General features: G+C 52.0%; 1 protein-coding gene across 1 annotated transcript; it reads right to left on the bottom strand.

Moving 5' to 3' along the window:
- Window positions 1-6123: 6123 nt before the first annotated feature.
- PIGT (phosphatidylinositol glycan anchor biosynthesis class T) lies at window positions 6124-15494 on the bottom strand. The gene is made up of 12 exons (XM_039248498.1): window positions 15287-15494; window positions 14567-14744; window positions 12379-12506; window positions 11955-12055; window positions 11731-11817; window positions 11097-11184; window positions 10876-10973; window positions 10620-10785; window positions 9544-9744; window positions 7636-7801; window positions 7445-7528; window positions 6124-6750 (listed from the first exon to the last, which is right to left on the bottom strand). The coding sequence occupies exons 1-12, from the start codon at window positions 15471-15473 to the stop codon at window positions 6498-6500; spliced, it is 1737 nt and encodes a 578-aa protein (XP_039104429.1). The 5' UTR covers window positions 15474-15494; the 3' UTR covers window positions 6124-6497.
- Window positions 15495-20027: the final 4533 nt, after the last annotated feature.

Raw genomic sequence — 20027 nt, 5'->3', positions numbered from 1 at the left:
GAGAGCTGAGGGGGTCCCTGGGAGGGTGGCTGTTGAAGGGGGTGGGTAAGGGGTCCGGCTCTGGCCCTAGGCCACCAAAAGGCAGGCCAACAAGGAAACTGACTATTCTATTACAGGGAAGATGTAAAGAGTCATTGAAGACCATGCCTGCATCCTCTGAGCCTTGACTGAAAGCTGGCCAGGCCTCCCTTCCTGTGTTCAGACCCTGCTTGGAACCCATCCCGTAGCCCTCTGGGCTTAGGTCAGTAAAGCATTCCAAGTCGGTGTGGCCTGAGGCTTTCTTACAAGGGTGTTGAGCCTGTCCCCACAAACCGCCCACAGCCACCTCAGCAAGCACAGTGGTCAAACCTGCCTATTCCCTCAGCCCCATTGTCCTGTGCCCTTAGAAGAAGGATGAGGACAAACGACACACACTCCCTATCACCAGGGGGTCCTTCTCATGGAGGCCAGACTGAATGCAAATCTGGGGACCTTGGTGTCTGTCCCCAGACCCTGGCACCTGCTCTTTGCTGCCTGGGGCTCTACTACTGGCTCTACTTCTACTCCTCCTGTTAAGCGGGAGTCATGTCCTAGAGCATGGAAAGAGCTAGAAACTCAGGGAAGCTTGGTCAGCCAGGTGGGAATTTCTCCCCATGCAGAGGGGATCTTGGGGAAAAAATGAGGATTTTATATATTCTTTTAATTGTGGTAAAATATATACAACATAAAATTCAGCATCTTACCCATCTCTAAGGGTACAATGTAGTAGCCTGAAGTATACTCACTGATGCGCAAGAGTCAGGACCATCCATCTTCAGAACGTTTTCATCTTCCTCGACTGAAATGTTATGCCCATTAGAACGAACACTTCCCCACTTCCTCACGGCGCCTCCTGAGTCTGTGAATGGGCTGCTCTCCGTGCCTCCTGCGAGAGGGACTCTACAGCATTGGTCATTGTGGCTGTGACCAGCTCACAGCGTTTAGCATCATATTGTCAAGGTTCATCCCTGCTGCAGCCTCTGTCAGGAGCTCTTTGCTTTTTAAGACTAAATAATATTCTGTTGCTACATACTTTCTGGAATGCCGGATGGCGTCTGCCCTGACCATCGCTGCTCTTCCCCATGCCCTCTCCTGCTGTCCCCCCCTTCCTGGAGAGGAAAACAGCTGCCTGGGACCAAACAGCAATACTAGAATCCAGGACCTGGGAAGCCCAGACTAGACCCCTGTCCTTGGTGGTCTCATTCATGTCCTTGGTGTGATCTTCCCAAATGCACATAAATAAGATATATTTGAGAGAAAGGACACATTTCCCCCTCTACTTCCCCATTCTCTTTCATGTTCTTCACTGCCTGAGAGATTGAGCTCTAGAAGATTAATCAAGGATAGACTTTGACTGGTATATGAAATTCTGTCTTTGCTCTGAACCTTACACATTTTAAAAATTATGACTATTAAAAACAATTTTAAAGTAAAAAAATATATATCTATACACACACACACACACACACACACAACTAAAGAATTTAATCAGTTGCTCAGATCAAGCCATGAGATGGGACAATAAGAACTGAGCATTGGGGCGCCTGGATGGCTCGGCTGGTGAAGTATCCAAGTCTTGATTTCAGCTCAGGTCATGATCTCAAGTTTTTGAGATTGAGCCCCGTGGAGAGTTCCACACTGACAGTGCAGAGCCTGCTTCGGATTCTCTCTCCCTCTCTCTCCCTGCCCCTCCCTGTGTGCATTCTCTGAATAGAATAGAATAGAATAGAATAGAATAGAATAGAATAGAATAGAATAGAATAGAATAGAATGAACGAACTGAGCATCTGTTTTGTGCAGGTCATAACTAACCATCCTTCTCTTCTCTCCCAGAAAAATGAACGAACCCTTCCTTCCCTGGGCTTCCTGGATCAGAGCACTTATTCCAAAGTGTTTTAAGTGTGTTTATTTATCTCTGTCTCTAGGCTGTGAGCAGGGCAGGGACTATGTGGAACATGGAATGTATGTTTTATAAAGGACTTAACAGATAGTAAGCAGTTACCAGCAAGCACTGAAAGAATGAAGAATTAGTGACTTAATTCTTGAACTCATGGATTAGCAGCATCCACCCCATGTCCAATCCAACAGTCAGTCCTGGGGCTCTACCTGCAGAATTTATCCCAAACTCAACTACTCCACCTCTGCTGCTACCAACCCAGCTTCTTCTTCTTGATACTCTATCACCTCCTCACTGGCTTCCCTCCCAGGGTCCACTCTTACCTCCTATAGTCTTGCCACACAGCAGCCCGAGTTTTAAACATCACATATTCTGCTAGCACATGCTAGTTTTCCCATTGGATGGTAGATTCATAGGCCCTTACTGCACCAGAATACTTGCATAAATATGTAAACGATACACAGAAAGGTCCATGAATTGACCAATGATGAGAGTATCATGAAGCAAAAATTATTAACCCAATTCTGTAAGTCAGAAGGCCAAAAAAACACATAAGCAAATAAGTAAGTGCAAAGCCGAGTCTGTTACTCCTCAGCTTCTCTTCACATGTAGAATAAAACCTAGAGTCCTTGTCTACAGGGGCTGCTTCCTCCCGGCCCCTGCCAACGTTTCTAAACTCACCCCCTGCCATCCCCCATCCCCAGCCCTAACTACTCAGACTTTCCTGTTTCGCAAACATAGTAAGCAAGTGCCTGCCACAGGGCACTTGCACTGGCTCTTCCATCGGATTTCATGTGACTTCCTCCATCACTTTGTTTGGGTCCCTGATCATTCCATCACCTTCTTAGAGGTCTCAACCATCCCTTTCATGTTCCCCCTGCTTTCCTTTTTTTCAAGGACATAGTGCTACTTGGGATTACACTGTATACTCATTAATATAGCCAAGCTTTTGTCTGTCTCCCTGGCTAAACGGTAAGCACTACAAGGAGGGGATTTCCTGCCTTGTTCACTGCTACATCCCTAGTGCTTAGAAAAGTGCTGGGCACAGGACAGATACCAGACATGTATTTGTTGAGTAAGTAGACAGATGGGTAATAGAAGTGACAGGTCAGAGAGTGGGTGAGTGGGTGAGTGAATGAATGAATGACCAGGCTCAGATGAAGATATGATCAGTGTGGAAGTGGGAATGGTCAGGAAAGGCTTCATGGAAGGAGCTCTAGTTCTGGGACAGAGTCCAGGAGGGATGAAAGGGAAGAGCATGAGCTGAGAGGCAGGGAAGCCAGAAAATGCAAGGCTGGTTGACTCTGCCTCCTTCTCCCACTTCCCAGTGGCCCTTGCTCGGGGTAGGGGCTCTGCCTCTCAGCCCAGTTCTTAGCGTGTGAACAACACACCGGTCCCACTGTAGGTCATGAAGGCTGAGACTCACCCACCTCCCCCGATCCTGGCATTGGGGGTCGGGGGCCAGGTTCTGGGTGCCCTGCTGCTCCTCCCTGAGCCCTCAAGCGCATGGCAGGTGGGCCAGAAAGCTCCCCAGGACAGCTGTTGCCAAGCTTGCCTGACCCTCAAGACAGCTCTGTCTCCCAGCCTTCTTCAGAGAGGACGATCCCTGCTGGAAGTGCCTGATAGGCGGGCAGGGACTGGGTGTCTGTGAATAACAGTAACAGTTGGTCTGTCCCTGGTGTTGAAGGAAGACTGGGAAGGAGACTAGTTCTGCTAGCACTTCTGCTTCTGCAAATCTCCTTCATCTACTTACTCACTGCACTTTACCCAGGGGAGCCCTCAGAGGACACGGGTTCCCTTCTCTCTACTCCCCAGAGAGATCCCCAGGGCAGCTCCACCACACAGCCCCAGCCGTGTGAGGGGAAACACACCTCACACTGCCCGGGGGCCCCGACTGACCTGGCCTTGAGCACCTCTGGCCCTTCCCGCCAGATGCCACTGCCTCGTGCCAACCCTCTTGGAGAAGGCCATGGCCAGGCGTACACTTGAGAACCCCTGAAGTGTGTACCTGGAAATGCCCAGGCCCTGAGTGCACGGGTAAGGGAAGACTGTCCTGGTGCCGGCACAGCAAGAATTTCACGGTTCAGAACCCAGATGTTTGGGGGACCTGGCTTGCTTAGCAGCAAAATTACCACGAGATTCATACATTTGTTCATTCATTCAGCAATTCTTGGAATGCAAATCGCATGCCAGGCTGTTCCAGACACTGCAGCTATGAGACAAAACCTTTGTCCTTATGGAGCTTAATTACTAAGAAACAAGATAAGTAAGACACGTTGCACGTTGATGGCGGTGAGAGCCACAGAGGAAAACACAACAGCAAAGCGGGGAGGGGGTAGCTGGGGCAGCGCTTTAGATAGATAGGCATGGCCAGTTAGCCATCACCACAGTGCCCTAGTGGGGGTGGTGAAAAGGGAGCTGGCTTCTGGATTCACTCTGAAGGTAGAGTAGAGTTGTTCACTGGGCACACATGACTCGTGAGGGAAGAATCTAGGAGCCTCCAAGGTTTTTGGCCTGGGCAACCGGGAACATGAGAGGTGCCGTTAACAGAGATGAGCTGACCTTGGATGCGCATGTTGGGGGTAGTGGGCCGGAGGATCGGAAGCTTGGCTTGGGAGATACTAAATCTGAGATGCCCTTGGACGTCTTAAGCACAGACGGCGGGGAGGCCGTCGGGGAAGTGGATCTGGAGTTCAGGGAGGAGCAGGGTGTCCTCCGTGCACGGATTACGTAGGACATGGTCGTGGAGGTGGTTCCAAGTGCTGACCCGGCTAGGGGTGCAAAGACAGCCAGGCCACAACTCCCTGCTGACGTGGCCAGCAGCTGGCTCCCTGCAGCCAGGACACCAGCTTTGGACACCCACCCACTGCATTCACACCCCGCTTTATTTACTGCTTGGAAGAAAAACTCAAGGGAAAGCATCTTGAACAAGGTGCTTCTGCCCATGGTCTTAATTAGCTCATCACCTTCCTACACACACATGCACACACGCACACACCTGCACATACATCACTCGTACATTCTGGAGGCTCCTGGGAAACCCTCAGAAGCAACCTAAACAGCCCCATCTATGTTGGCTGTACAGACATCACCAGTACCATTGTGCTAAAGACTCAGCACTCATACTTGTGGGGTTTCTGGGTGCCCCTTGCCCTTCCCACCCCTACCCTTGAACCCCAGATCCCCGGCCAGAATAGCCTGCACCAATTCATTCATACATGCTGACTGAGTACTTTCCTATCCTGAGTTGGATCAGGTCCAGATGGAAGACAGTCCCTGTGCCTTCAGGAAACTTACAGTTTAATGGAAGTCAAAGAAAAAGAACAACCGGGATGATAAGGAACCTGCCAAAGTTAAGTCCAAGGAGCTCTGGGAGCAGAGGGAAGGGGGCACCTACAGCAGCCTGGTCTACCAGGGAAGACTTCCTGGAGGAAGCACATCTCCTCTGGTTTTGTTAAGAGTGAACCAGGCAGTAGAGGAGCATGTGTGGTTGGGGGAACAGGGCATTCTAAGCCAAACACTATGATGAGAGAGCCGGGGAAGGAACAGGCTGACTGCAAATACCGACACAACTAATGCCAAGTTGCCGGAGGGAGAGACAGAAGAGGGGGGGAAGGGGACAGAGGGCGAATCTGCCTAAGGATCTGCTACAGGAACCCAGGGTTATGGAACCAGAAGGGGAGGTGGGCAGGGGCAGGCCTCTGGATCCAGTGGGCCTGACTCCAAAGCCCGTGGGAGGCCTAAGGACCACCCACGACACACGCTCGTGAAGCGCCCGACAGAAATGCAAAGGCTGGGCTACACTCAGACCCACTGACTTCACAGGATCTGGACCCCAGGAGTCTGCACTATTTTCACAAGCATCTCAAGTGATCCCAATGCACAACACGGTTGGAAAACCAACACACAGAGCACCCGCACCTCTCCAGCCCTACCCCCGGTGACAGGGGACTGGGTCTCGGGGGCCCCTGGAAGGCAGAGGATGATTCACGGTCATGGTCGTGCTTATATCAACACTCCCAGCCAAACCCAGGGAGTTCTGGGAATCACAGAGGAGGGCAGTAAGGAATCAAAAGAAGGAATTTTCAGCAGGAGGTGGAGGAGCTTTGTTTGTTGGAGTTTTGGGGGGCAGGGTAGGAAGTCTGATGCAGGTGCCCAGCAAAAGGCCCTAGACCCCTCTTCCTGAGCCTCAAGAACAGGAGGCCAAGAACTAGGAAAGCCACTTTTTATTCCACAACCAGTTAATTCCAGCTACCACACAGCGAAAGGAGTTCCTCAGCATGCCCCGTTATCTAGGTCAGTACTGTCCCAGAACTTTCTGCAGTGGCTGAAATGTTTGTCCACACTCTCCAATACAGGAGCCACTAACCACTTCTGGCTACTGAGCACCGGAAACGTGGCCGGTACAGCGGAGAGAATGAGTTTTTCATTTAAATTAATTTAAATTCAAATGTTGCATCTGGCTCACGGCTACTGAACTGGAGAGGGCACTCCAGGGCCTGGCCTCATCCCGAGCCAACTCTGGAGAGAACTCGCGGCTCCCCGGCGATTAGCAGCAGCCCCACCGTGAGGAGGGCAAATCTCAGAGCGGCGGCACGCCCCGGGCACGCCGGATAAGGTTAGCCAGCCGCTTGGCCAGGCCGCCCGTGCTGGGCTCCTCGATGTGGAAGGTTCGGGTGAGGAGGTTGTAGAAGGAGCCGTAGCACACAGCCACCACGGTGCACGTGAGGCAGATGACGTTGTAGGGCATGCTGAAGTCCGGCGTGGGCAGGCTCACCAGCAGCGGCTCCGTGTAGAGGCGCACAAAGTAGCTAGAGCTATCGGACACCGGGTACCTGGGGGTCAGGAAGGAGGGCTGAGGCAGGCTGAGGCTGCTCCACCCCGTCCCACCCCACCCCCACCCTTGGTTGCACTGGGCCCACGCGCAGCGGGCAGGGTTTGCAAAGCTTTCTTCGCCTCAAAGCCTTTGGGACAGAAGACATCTCGGGTCAACAGAGAAACACGTAAGGCAGCACGGAAGCCTGATCGAAGGAGAGCGGCCCTGTGCTGAGGTGAGGAAAGTGGCCCAGCCTGCCCTGGGCTGCCTCTTCCTCAGCCTCGAGGCTGACTCCTCAGAGAAGCCCTCCTGGATAACCCACTAGAGTGCCCCCGAGCACGACCCCCGACCCCATTACTCTAGACCAGAGTCTCCCCCGAGCCTGTCGCCAGGAGCAGGGCAGGGGCACGTGTGCCCGGTGCTCTCTGAAGCACTGGCACCTGATGGGCACTCGGGAAATAGTCGTCAAGAGAATCTGTGAGAAGCACAGGCTAGAACCACAGCTCTCCTCACCTAGTTCCTCTTCTGGAAGCACTTCAGAATCGTTTCACGGAATCAGAACAAATATTAAAGGCCGCCAGGAGTTTTACTGGGACGGACTTAACTCTGCACGTCGCTTTGGAAGAGACAACAGCAGCCCCGGGCGGGCCGGCAGGAACCCAATGGCCCAGGCGGACGCCCGCCCCGAAGCAGGCGGCTGAGGTCATACTTACAGGGACTTGAACAGGGGGCTCTCTTCCCAGTCCACGGGCTTGGCTGCCACCGTGCTGGGCACGAGGGCACTGATGACAGATGGGCTGTGGAGACGCAGAGAGGCATTCTGTGTGCGTGTCCCCCCCACCGCGGGAGAGCAGCACAGCGGGGGGCCAGGAGGCTGCGGGGGGGTATTGGGGGGGGAGCCCACCTGACGTAGAAGCCGTGGTTGGGGTCCGGGGTATACTCTGTCCACTTGAGCAGCGCCCGCTCAAACTGAATGGAGACTTTGGTGGCCGAGTTGGCCGGCAGCTGAATCAGCATCTCCAGGAGGTGTGGCTGCAGCCGGTCCTGCGCGGGCTGGTAGTGGACGTAACCTGGGGACAGGCAAGGGTCATCCACACTTGTCTCCTGGGGTCGGACTACCTGCACCCTTGTCCCTACCTATCAAGGCCTTAGGCTCTGGATCGCGGAAGCCAGGCAGGCTCAGCGAGGGTAGCGGGGTCCTAGAAAAGGGAAAAGATGTTTCCAGGGCCGCTGTCCCACTGGCCGCTGTTCCATCGAGTCAATCCTCACGTCACCAAAACCGGGGCGCCAGACCAAAACCGGGGCACCAAGCACCAGATGCCTGATGCGATGATGCAGCAGGAATTTCACAGAACCGCAAGTGTCTTGGCCAAAATGTGGAACCTGAATCTAATCAAGGGTCTGTATCTAACCACCAGCACGCAAGAAACATAAGGGAGGGAGGAACATGTTAAACACAGGCACAAAGACAGACTGAGGATGTAGAACATTCCATACAACAAATGACCAAATTTCTCCAACAAAGAGAGTTAGGGAAGAAAAGTGGGAACTGTCATAGATTAAGAGAGACTTAAGAGCAAACACTGCAATGCAAAACGTTAATAATGGGGAAACTGAGGGCGGGAGGAGAGGGAGCACACGGGAACTCTGTGCTTTCTGCTCAGTTTTTCTCTCAACCTAAAACTGCTCTAAGAAAAGGAAATCTATTAATTAAAAAGAGAGAGAGAAACGAGAGCGTATCAAGCAAATGCAATGTGAGGACCCCGTTTAGATTCTAACCCAAATAAATCAATTTTAAAAGTGTTATTTTTAAGACCACTGGGGGAAACAGGAGTGCCAAGGATAGGTGGTATTTTCTAGAAGCCCTTTCCCTGTTACAGATGTATACTGAAGCACTTAGAGGTGGATGCGGTGTCTAGGATCTGTTTTAAGATACTCCAGCATAAATGTAACAAAACCAAGAAACGAAGTAAGGGCGGAGATCACAAGCAAGGGGATCTGGAGGCCACGGGCGCTATGTGACAGGCACGCGTCACGCTCGCTGCTCCATCTGCGTGTGCGTTTGATGCTTTCCAGAGCAAAAGGTTAAGAAACAAAACAGAAAAGCCTACAAAACACAGAGGTGGGATGTTTGAAGAAGAGATTCTGAAGGTGGTATATATGGTGATGTGAAAGAGAAGTAAAACCACCCCAGGCTGAAAGCCGTGGGCAACGAGAGGGGCTCGGGGACGTTAAGCGCGGGCGCTGGGGACGTGCCTGAGTCCTGTGTGGTAGGTGTCCCCGCCACTCGGTGCTATGCCTGCCACCTAGCGGAAAGCGCGCAGCAAATAGGAACTCCTCTTCGAAATGGGAAATATAAATACGTTTTTGAAACTACACTTCTTCACCCCTCCCAGGGAGGCAAAACCCGTCTCTTCTAGCTTCATCTTTTTTTGTTTCCTACGCAGTTTCTCCTGCTGCTAACCCGTCCTCTGCCGCAAGCCTGTGAATCAGCACAAAAGGACGTGCCCAGGGCACCAAGGGAGGAGGGGCAAGTAAGTGCCAAAGATGAGGAAACGGCTGCCCTTGGGAAGCCCTGTTGAGAATCAGCAGTACGGCGTGCTGGGATTATTTCTATGGCATAAATTACTTCCGTATCTGGCCCGGCGAGGCGACCCTTTCCACGTTCCACACTCTTCCAAACTGTGCCAGTGCAGTGTTTACGAGACATTTGAGGAATGACCTGGAGAAATGACGGTTTGGGGGAACCCGGGGGGGAGCAAGCAGGGGCCGAGGGAGTGGCGGGGGGCCCGGTCCGGGACTCAGCTCTCACTTGGTTTGTTGTCCTTGCCCTTGGAGGTGATGGTGAGGGTGTGCATGTACAGCCGCAGGTACCAGGGCACGGTGTCCAGCAGCAGCACGGGGAAGGCCCGGTACGGGTGCGTGTTGTACAGGAGCGTGTTCAGCTCCCCGTTCTGCAGCCCGTAGCCGCTCACGTAGCGCTGCGCGTGCAGGAAGGGCACTGGAGGGGCCTCTGCACAGGGGAGTCCACGGTTAAGGGCTTGTGAAGGCAACGGTCACTCCTCACGCCCGCTCCCCTGGCCTCGTTCGGTCTCGAAGCCAGGTGGCAGCAGGGAAGAGCTCTTCCATCAGAACCGGGAAACCTGCATTCCAGAATCATCCCCGTCTTCCCCAGCCCACAGCATGTCAGCATTACTCTAGGTACTTATAGGTGCCGAGCTTTGTGCCCCTTCCAACCCAAACCAGCTGCCCTTGTGACAGTCTGTCCGTTTCCTTGGTAACACTGAATGCAACCACAAGTAATTAACTGTTTCAGGTCTGCCTCAATCAACAGACATAATGTTCCTCAAATGCAGGGTGTCTTAGGTCTCCAGAAAACATTTGCTGACTGAATGGACGAACTGTGTTTTACATTAATTATGTCATCTACTCTGCTCTGTTATTAATTATGTCCCCATTTTCCAGATGAGGCAGCTAAGTTTAGGAACCTGCCCAAGGTCACAGAGCTTAGAAGATGGAGTTAAATCAGAACAGCGACCTGAGGGGCTTCTGGGTGGCTCAGTCGGTTAAGCGTCTGACTTCGGCTCAGGTCATGATCTCGTAGTTCATGAGTTCGAGCCCTGCATTGGGCTCTGTGCTGACAGCTCGGAGCCTGGAGCCTGATTTGGATTCTGTGTCTCCCTCTCTCTCTCTGCCCCTCCCCCACTTGCACTTCCTCTCTCTCCCTCTCTCAAAAATAAATAAACATTAAAAAAAAAAAAAAAGAACAGCGACTTGGGACCTGGGTCTAAACACAAGCCTTGTATCCACGGTGAAAGGAAGGACTGGAGTCTTCCCCAAGGGGAAATCTCTGCAGCCCACTGTGCCTGGCAGCCCGTCCGCACCCACCGCTCTCTGGGGGGCTCTTCCACTTGAGCTGGAGGTTGAGGTTACGGGAGTTGTTGATCACAGCCGTGTCCAGCAAGTCATAGACGGCATAGGTCTTCCGGGCACCTAAGACGACGTCCTGGTAGGTGGTGGGTGGGGGCGGGTTCACCTCCAATGTCTCATTATCCTGGGGGCACAGGGGCAGGGCTGAGAAGAGAGCAGAGGCGCAGGCCGGCCTTGGGCAGAGGGGGGCGGGTGTGACTGCAGACACTGGTACCTGGTTGTAGCCGGTGATGTCCACGTAGACTCGGCTCTCTGAAGCCAGGGGGCAGGGCTCCGTCAGGGTTCGGGAGAACATCCGAAAGAGGGACCAGTCTGAGGAGCAGAGGGCAGGGTTGAGCAGGGGTTGGGGGAAGGCCTCGTGTGGCCAGACGAGGCGCAGGACCAGTGCCGGTGGGGAGCGATAATGATAATGGCAATGGTAATGATGCAGCTTACCTTTCTTCCCCTGTCCTGTGATGAAGGCATCAAACACAACAGAGAGGGTCTGCCTCAGCTCCCAGGAGATGCTGGTGCAGCGTGCATTCTACCACAAGGGCCAGACGGCGGCAGTGAGGACGCATCACTCCCCGCCCCCGGCCACACACGCGCAGCCTTGGGGACTCCTACCCGGATCCAATTCCTTGTCTAGCACGTATCTTCCCACCCATCAGTTTCCTACTGTTCGCTACTGAGCACTTGACCCTGTGCCAGCGGCATTCTGTACCAGTCGGGGGAACCGCCACCGACACCTGTAGGAACTGATACTACTATTATTCTCCTTCGACGGAGGAGGAAACCGGGCTCAGGGGAACAAAATGATTTGCTCAGGGTCATGCCCAGAGTGGCTGAGCTGGCAGTTGCACACACAGCTATTGTTCTCAACCACTGTGCTCTGTGACCAAGACATACTGGACACTTGCCAGGCAGCCACTCGGTTTCCTTGGTGTGTGGCCAATGCCCCAAATCATCATCATCACGCCTAAGGCTTACTACTGGCTCAGGCTGAGACAGGCGCTAGGCTCCGGGCTTTACCTGCACGTTCCCTCGGGGCCCCTGGATGGCACCCCCACCCCCACTCCCCGTGACTTACCCCGCAAACAGGACGGATATGCACTGCCTGGGAGTGGTAGCTAGTGTGGAACAAGCGATCGGCCTTGAGCAGCACGGACAGGCCTGCCTGGAGGAAGCGGGAAGAGGGGACAGGTCAGCACCCTGCACAGTGGGATATCTGCACCTAACACAGCCTGGGGGGCAGGCAGTGAAGGGGCGCGCTCTCCAGGGCTCCCATGCACATTCGGGACGCTCCGGCCTCACCTTGGAGCTGCAGGGCAAGAGCTTCTTCCATGGGGTGAGGTTCTCAGTGCAGACAACCTCTCGCGGCAGCACAGAGTAGCGCAGGAAATCATGATCGGTGCCTGAGGGAGACTCAAGCTGTCTGGTGTGGGCTCTGGGGCCCAACTCTTCAGGACCCATACTCCAAAGTTGGCCCCCTCCTGCTTGCCATGCAAGTCTCCAGCACCGCCGCCCCAAAAGTCCCCACTGGGGAGGGGCCCCCTCCTCTCCTTGGAAGGAGAAGGCAAGGCAGAGACCACACGGTCCCAGGAAGCCTTCCTCCAGGGCCTGAGCACCCAGGGGACTTATGACCCGGCCCAGCTGAGAAAGGTGGGAGCTGAGAGAGGACGCAGAGGCTCAGGCAAGAGGTAACAGAAAGAAGGAAAGGGGCTCAGGGCTAGCTCACCATTGGCCAGCCCCAGGGGTTTGAAGGAGGCAGTGGGCGTGACCGTGTTGGTGGAGTCAATGAAGTTCAGGGAGGCGCAGAAGATGCCTGAGAGCACGTTACTGAGCTCCTTCCAGGATGTATCCACGCTGGATGGAGACACAAAGCCACCTCCCGTCACAGGACTGCCTCTGCTCCTTCCCTGCAAGCCTGCGCTTGGCTGCCCAACCATTAGACTGACTAGCTGGCGGAGCTGCCACGGCCCCGCGGCCCTGCTCAGCCACCTCCTGGGTCTCGCGCTACCCACCTCTCCTTCCTCACTCTGGACATCCCTGCATCCCCACAGGTCTCTGTTCAGGTGACTCCTCCTCCTGCCTGGGAATGCCCTACTCACCCCTCTCTGCCCACCTTCAAGGAAGCCCCCTCCTCCAGGAAGGCTCTCCTGCTCTCCCCAACCATAGCCTCTTCCTGTGTTGCCCCACATCCGCAGGGGCTGAGGTCACCCCACTGAACCAACGGAGGTGTGCCCAGCTGGGCGAAACTGCATATTTCCCTGTGAACGCCCTGGGCAGGAAAGTAAGTCCTGGTTCCACCCTCGGAGTGGGAAGTCTTAAGCTATACAGGCTCATTGAATGAGGGGAAACAACCATTCTAGGCCCCTACGAAAACATTAAGTTAAATTAGAAAGAGAAATATCACAACAGACTTGCTGTCTGTGTTCACAACAGAACGCATAAAGCAAAAATTCTCACCATCGGCTCAACATTATAGGCAATAATAAGCTGAGGGGAGACGGTGACAGCAAAGCAGACGGGACAACAGGCAGAGGAGCCAGTGTTCAGGCAAACGAGAAAGGCTTGGCAGACCTGGGAGCCACTGCTTGCTCCTTATCTGCTACTACCATGGTGTGGGCTTTTCAACAATCCTCTGCTCGGAGCTTTTCAATCACTCCAATTTTTTTTTTTTACTGTTTTATTTATTTCTGAGAGAGAGAGACAGCGTGAGCCGAGGAGGGTCAGAGAGAGAGGGGATACAGAATCTGAAGCAGGCTCCAGGCTCTGAGCTGGCTGTCAGCACAGAGCCCGACACGGGGCTCAAACCCACGAACTGTGAGATCATGACCTGAGCCGAAGTTGGACGCTTAACCAACTGAGCCACCCAGGTGCCCCTCAATCACTCCAGTTCTTAAGCCTCAAGTAAAGATTGCAAACTTAGAAGCCGGAAAGCTCTATCCAAGCCATGGTCATGTTTCATTTGGTGTGCACGCTGGCCCAGGTAGCATTTCTTAAATTTTGAAATTACTGATATTTAAGTTTGCCAATTTTCACACTAAAATCCAGGTTTCTGGCATCCCTGGAAAATAAGAATCTCTAGCGACAGCGGGCAACAATGTTCCCCCGTGGCAACAATCTACTGGGGTGGAATGGCAGCTGGCCTCTCAAGCCCTCTAGCCGCAGTCCCCACCCCGCTCTATGATCCCCCCACTTTTTAAAATCCTACTTGTGTTGATTTCTCACAGTGGGATTAAGAGGAAATAGTCAGCACTCCCTAAACCTTAGACCTGTCCCTCTCCCAAACAGAAGCGGCTCCTCTAACACCAAGATCTGGGATCTCGTAGGCCAGTTCTAGCCCGCACAAATGTTTTGTTTCGCCCTCCTGGGATGATGATGATGATGATGATGATGACGACGACGATGATAGTGAATGTCTTTTAAAAGGTTATTCAGTTTGGGGCACCTGGGTGGCTCAGTCGGTTAAGCGTCCGACTTTGGCTCAGGTCATTATTTCGCCATTCAGAGTTCGAGCCCTGCGTTGGGCCCTGAAGCCCATTTCAGACTCTGTGTGTGTCTCTCTCTGTCCCTCCCCTGTTCTCTTCTCTCTCTCTCTCAAAAATAAACATTAAAAAAATAAATAAGTAAAAGGTTATCCAGTTTGCCACAGTCTTCTACTGCCTTACATCCAAGTAAGCTTCGATTCTTTGTTACCTGCCTCTGTAGATACATGAATGTGCTACCTCGTGGGAATATTAGGGGAAGTAAGAAAATACCAAAGTGAAGAATGCCACTCGGTGGTAATATCATTTCTTACTTCCAATGCCAGCTTCACCCCCCACGGAACTGCTGTCCCCAAGAGCAGTGTCAGGATGACAACACCCGCGGCTGCCACATCCCCTCTATGGCCTGCAACAGGCCTCAAGGTGGGCACTCACTCAGTGACAGTGTCTTGGAACCAGACCCAGAGCTCTGCACCTGATGGCGCTTGCAGGAAAGGTGGCCCCCAGTATCGAGTCCTCCAAAAGCCTTGCGTGAATGACAAGTGCAGCTCTCGTAGAGAATATTTGGAGATCAGCTGCCCCAGGGCCTTGGGAAATAACCTATAATGAGACACTGGAAAGGGGGAGCAAGGTGAGTGACCATCCTGCAGCACAGGTTCTCAGCCACCCCAAAGAACAGACCCCAGGCTCTGGGGCCAGAGATCTGAATGCCAGACCCAAGTGTCATTTACTAGTAATGTGATCTTGACCAAGTGACTTTACCTCTACATCTCCAACAAGTTCCTCACAATCGCTCACAGAACTTAGCACTGTGCCTAGCACCGAGGACAAATAGGTAACGGCCAATAACATCATCGCCAGTGTTGTCGACGTAGGGTTCTAACTAAAGGGTTGGAGTGGCAGCCTGGACCGGCGTCAAGAGCACCTGGACTAGGAGTCAGGAGGAGTCACTGCCCCTCTCCAGGCCTCAGTTTCACCACCGGTAAAATGGGGTTCTTCTATAACTCTCCCACCTTCCCCCAAAGAGCTAGTTTGTGGAACCCCAAGTCCAGGGCCCAGAAACCCCTCCCAGGTTCTAAGCCCCGCCCCCAAAGCTTGCCTCTACCCACCTTCCCAGCAGGTGCCACAGATACCTTTCCAGTCTCACCCTCTTACCTTCTTCCCGCTGCAGCTCCGAATCCCAGCGCGTGCGGAACTGGAACGTGGCGGCTACGTCCCCAGAAGGCAGCGGGGTGATAACGAGCTCCTCCCGCAGGCTGTCGCGTGGGGGCTCCGCATGGCTCCTGCCCACCGTTCCCAGGAGCAGCAGGACAAACAGGACCAGCGGCAAGGCCGCCGCCATGCCTGCGGCTGCTTCCGCCTCCCAGCGGTGCCCGCCCCCACGAGCGGCCGGCCTCCAATAGGAAGAGCGTATGAGAAGTGACTTCCGGTGCCGTCCCGGAAACCGGGGTGAAATTACCAGAGAGACGGCCTAGCTAGGTCCTTCGTGGCTGGTGTGTCTAAGGGCGCGCGGTAGGGCTCTAAGGGCCACGGGCATTTGGCCTGACGGGGGTGGGGGTGGGGGGTCTGAATGGATGATCCCCTACTTTGCGATATTCTTACCCATTAGAATTTGCTTAATAATACCGAGTGCCGCCACTGCCGCAGTGCCTATGTGATAGTTGAGGACACAGACTGAAAAGGTTACTCTTGCTAGGTCACATGGCAGGGCTCGTGCTTCTGGTGCCTCCATTTGCTCAATCCTAAGCCTGATGCCGAGCTTTCATGTAAAACCCCCGAATGACTGTCCCCCTTATTATGATAAACGTTAAACATAGAGCAAAATCGAAAAAATGAACGCCTGTTAATGAACATGTATTTCCCCATCACCTAGAGTCCAGCATTGACATTTTACTCTCCTTGCTTTATCACATATTGGTCTATAAATTCCTCAGTTCTTATGTTTTGGTACATTTCAAGGTAAATTGCAGACATAATTACACTTGCCCCCTAAATATTTCTGCATGCATGTCAGTAAATAAAGGTTAACATTTGTTGTCATGTTTCATTTGGTGTAAAATTTACATACAATGAAATGCACAATCCAAGTGCACATTCACTGAGTCTGACAAGAGCATACACCTATCAAGATACAGAACATTCCTAAAACCCCAGAAAGTTGGGTAATGCCCCTTGCCAGTCAATCCCTGTCCCCTCCTACCTTCCAGAGGCAACCACTGTTTTGATTTTTCTCCACAAAATAGCTTAATCTGTTCTACCAGCTTATAAGTGAACCCATCATATAGTACACATATTTTCTCGTGTAAGACTTCTTTCACAGGAAGAATGTTTCTGAGAACCATCCAAGTTCTTGCGTGTATCAGCAGATTCTTTTTATTGCTACATAGTATTAGATTATATGAATACACCTTCCTTTACCCTGATGATGAACACCTGAGCTCTTTCAAGACTTTAGTTATTATGAACTAGGTTGCTGTATAAATTACTCTGTAGACATGTGTTTATTTCCTTTGCTTAAATACTTAGGAGTGCTCAAAGAATAGGTAAATATTTAACTGTTTAAGAAACTGCCAGAGCTTTTAACAAAATGTTACATTTCATACTTGCACCAATAATATGTGAGAGTTCTGGTTGCTCCATATCCTGCCCAATGTTTGTTTTTAGTTTTTTGAACTTTTTCGCTTTAGCTATATGGTATATGTCTATCTTATTGTGGGTTTATTTTGCATTTCCCTGGTACATAATGATGCCGAGCATCTTTTCATATGCTTATTGGCCATACATCTGTTTTCTTTTGTGAAAAGTCTGTTAAAATATTTTTGCCCCCCCTCGTCCCCTCTCTTCTATTGGCTTATTTGCCTTTTTATTATTGCGTTGTAAAGTTCCAGTGTGAAAATTCATGCTTTGGTGTTTCCAGTTGCCCTATGAGAAACACATTCATGAAAGATTTTGCTCACAGTCGATTGGGGAAACTCATAACCATACTTCTACGAAGAGCCAAACTGGGTGTTGGACAGGTCTGCCAAGATATACCACAACCAACCAGAGAGGACGTGTCAAAAAGTGTCATTATGGGGGCGCCTGGGTGGCTTAGTCGGTTAAGCGTCTGACTTTCGCTTAGGTCATGATCTCGCGGTTCGTGGGTTCGAGCCCCGCGTCGGGCTCTGTGCTGACTGCCAGCTCTGAGCCTGGAGCCTGTTTCAGTCTATGACTCCCTCTCTCTCTGACCCTCCCCTGCTCACGCTGTCTCTCTCTCTCTCCTAGAAATAAATAAAACATTAAAAAAAAATTTTAAAAAAAAGTGTCATTATGCCCTCATTCTGCTTACATCTAGTGTTCTTCTCCCACTAGACATGGAATAGAAGGACCATGAGTTTAGATGCCAGACAGAGATGGGTTCAAATCCCCACACCAGCTTTTAACCCATATGAGCATGAGCGACCTCAGTGTCACTTTTCTTTTCACTATCCATTCTGTAAAATGGATAAACCTATTCTCAGCGTTGCTGTAAGAATTAGAAATTATGTGTGTGTAGGGTCTAGAATGTAGTAAGTGCTTAATATTTACTATCTTTTACTAAAACAACCTTTGATATAGGGTCTGTGGTCTCCATTTTACAGAAGAGAAAACTGAGGTACAGGAACTGAGATAATTGCCTAACATCACACTGAGTCATGAAGCCAGGACTAGAGTCCATACCATCAACCTCAAAAAAAAAAAAAGAGTAGCTGCCATGTTGTGATTATTTTACATGTCTATGCTTTGTCTCCACTTAAAATTGCCTGTCCGCATCATAAAAGACCCAGCCACCTCCAGGAGACTTATTTGCCCCTCTCTGGTGTGCTTCAGTCCTCTGGGCACTTCTGCTACAGCCTGTTTCATATTTCCATTGTGTACGGTCATATCTGCTCCTGGAAGAGCTCTTGGTCACCTTAGTATTCGTTTCCTAATCAAGGAGGCTAGCACACAGTAGGTGCTCAATAATGTCTGAACAAACAAAACTCATAGCACAATCCCATAATGTCCCCATACTGCCGTGCTGTACAGTGTCAAGTTCTGTCCCTTCCTAGGGACTGCTACAGTGTACACCTTCCAGGGAATCTTCCCCGAAGCTGTGGTCCCTCCTATTTCCTCCACAGCATAGGGTTCTACAGGATGAGCCTGTCTTCTTCCCCTCCCCCCCAGACTCTGTGACCAGTCTAGGCAATAGACAGAAGAAGCCACACTGTGGCTTGGAGACTGAAGGCTGGGCTGCTTGCCTCAGAGTTGGCTCCGAATCACCCTTTCCTCTCCAGGGGCACTGTGTGGCCTCAAAAAACCAGTCAGCTGGAGATGCCGGCTCTCAAGGCTAGCCAAGACCCTGTGGTTTGGCAGAAGAACAGATCATTGTCCAAGGAGGAAGTGGTCCTGGGGTCTCAGCTGACCCTAGACTTTTCCAGGCACGGCTCAGCTCAGGCTCATAGCAGCTGAACTGAAGGCTCCCCATAGGCTCGCAAACAATTCTCTCTCTACAGAAGGCTGGAGGCCCCTCTCCCCAGGCAGACTCCCTGCCTTAAGCCCCACAGATCTTAGCATCCCGTGCCTGGAGTACTAAGAGATTTGTTGACATACTGACAGCAACCAAGCAAGTCTGGCTTCCCTTCATTTGCCTCGGAGGGGAGGAGGATGACCCTGGGAGCCGAGAAGCCCTGCAGAGCAGAGCCACGGAGCTCACCGGCTACAGCCCAGAAGGCTCAGCCACAGTCAGGCGGTGAACTTCGCTACTCCAGAGGAAGGGAGAGGGCACAAAGACAGAGACCGTGTCTTTTGTGTGCAGCAAAGTCCTAAGGAACCCAGAAAAACTGCGAAATTTACCAGGAGACTGAGTCCCTGCACAGTTTAATGATCTCAACTTGGACACAGAGGCTTTTAGACAAAAGGAGTGCAAAACTCCCACAAGTTTCTCACCAGTGCTAGGAAAAGCACTTAAGAGCTGTCACTTACTGTGGCCTCCTGCAGGGGTGGAAGCAGGCTGGGATGACTGGAAGGCTGCAGGCCTGTCACTCACTCAGCCTGGGTGGCATAGAGAGCTTTGGGATTTGGGCTCAAGGTCACTGATCCCAGGGGTGGTGTTTGATGTATGAAAGGAGGTGAATGCTTTATTTTATCTTATCTTTTTCTGATGTGGGAAATGACTTGATGCCCCTTATGGCTGGGTGCTAGAACTCTCCTTTCTCCTTCCATTCCCCATCCCTCCCTGGACACACATAGCACCCACACACCGGTAGCCCCGTCTACTTATTTTCCCAGCCTAATCCTCTCCAAACCCCACACTTGGGGCTGAGTGCCTACCCAACATGACCTCTTGCAAGTCTCAAAAGCACCTCAAACTCAACATGTCCAAAACCAATTTTATGACCTTCTTCCCGAACCTGGTTCTCTCGGACACTCCCCATCCGGGGAAGTAACAACACTACATCGTCAGGTTGGGAGAGGGAGAAACAATGGTGGCGCCCTTGAGCCTTTCCTCTCTCACCTCCCTGTCAAAGCTTTTGGAACTTGTCTCCTAAACATCTCTTCATTCCCTTCACCTTTCTACATCCCGTCCACCTCCACCCGAGTCCACTGCCTGCAATGTAGCTGGCTGCCATCACCCCCTAGTTCGCAGGCATCCACTCCTCCAGTCAGCATTCCACAGGGGCCTGTCCCTCCCCCCCTCCCCCTTACTCTCCCTAATTGACTCCTTCTTATCCTTCAGGGCTCAGCTCAGATGCCACTTCCTCAAGGGAAATGCTCCATGAGTGCTCCCGACAGGCTGCTAAGTTCTTCCTAGCACTGGTCATAATTGCAACTTTACATTTGGGTCCCCGCCCCGCTAGACTAGGGACCCATAAAAGCAGCACTGTGTCTTTTTTCT

The sequence above is a fragment of the Hyaena hyaena genome, unplaced genomic scaffold (genome assembly GCF_003009895.1).
Source record: "Hyaena hyaena isolate Hyena2069 unplaced genomic scaffold, ASM300989v1 scaffold_312, whole genome shotgun sequence".
Classification (NCBI taxonomy): Eukaryota; Metazoa; Chordata; class Mammalia; order Carnivora; family Hyaenidae; genus Hyaena; species Hyaena hyaena.
Note: the sequence above shows the minus strand (reverse complement) of the source record. Positions and strands in the feature narration are given on the sequence as shown.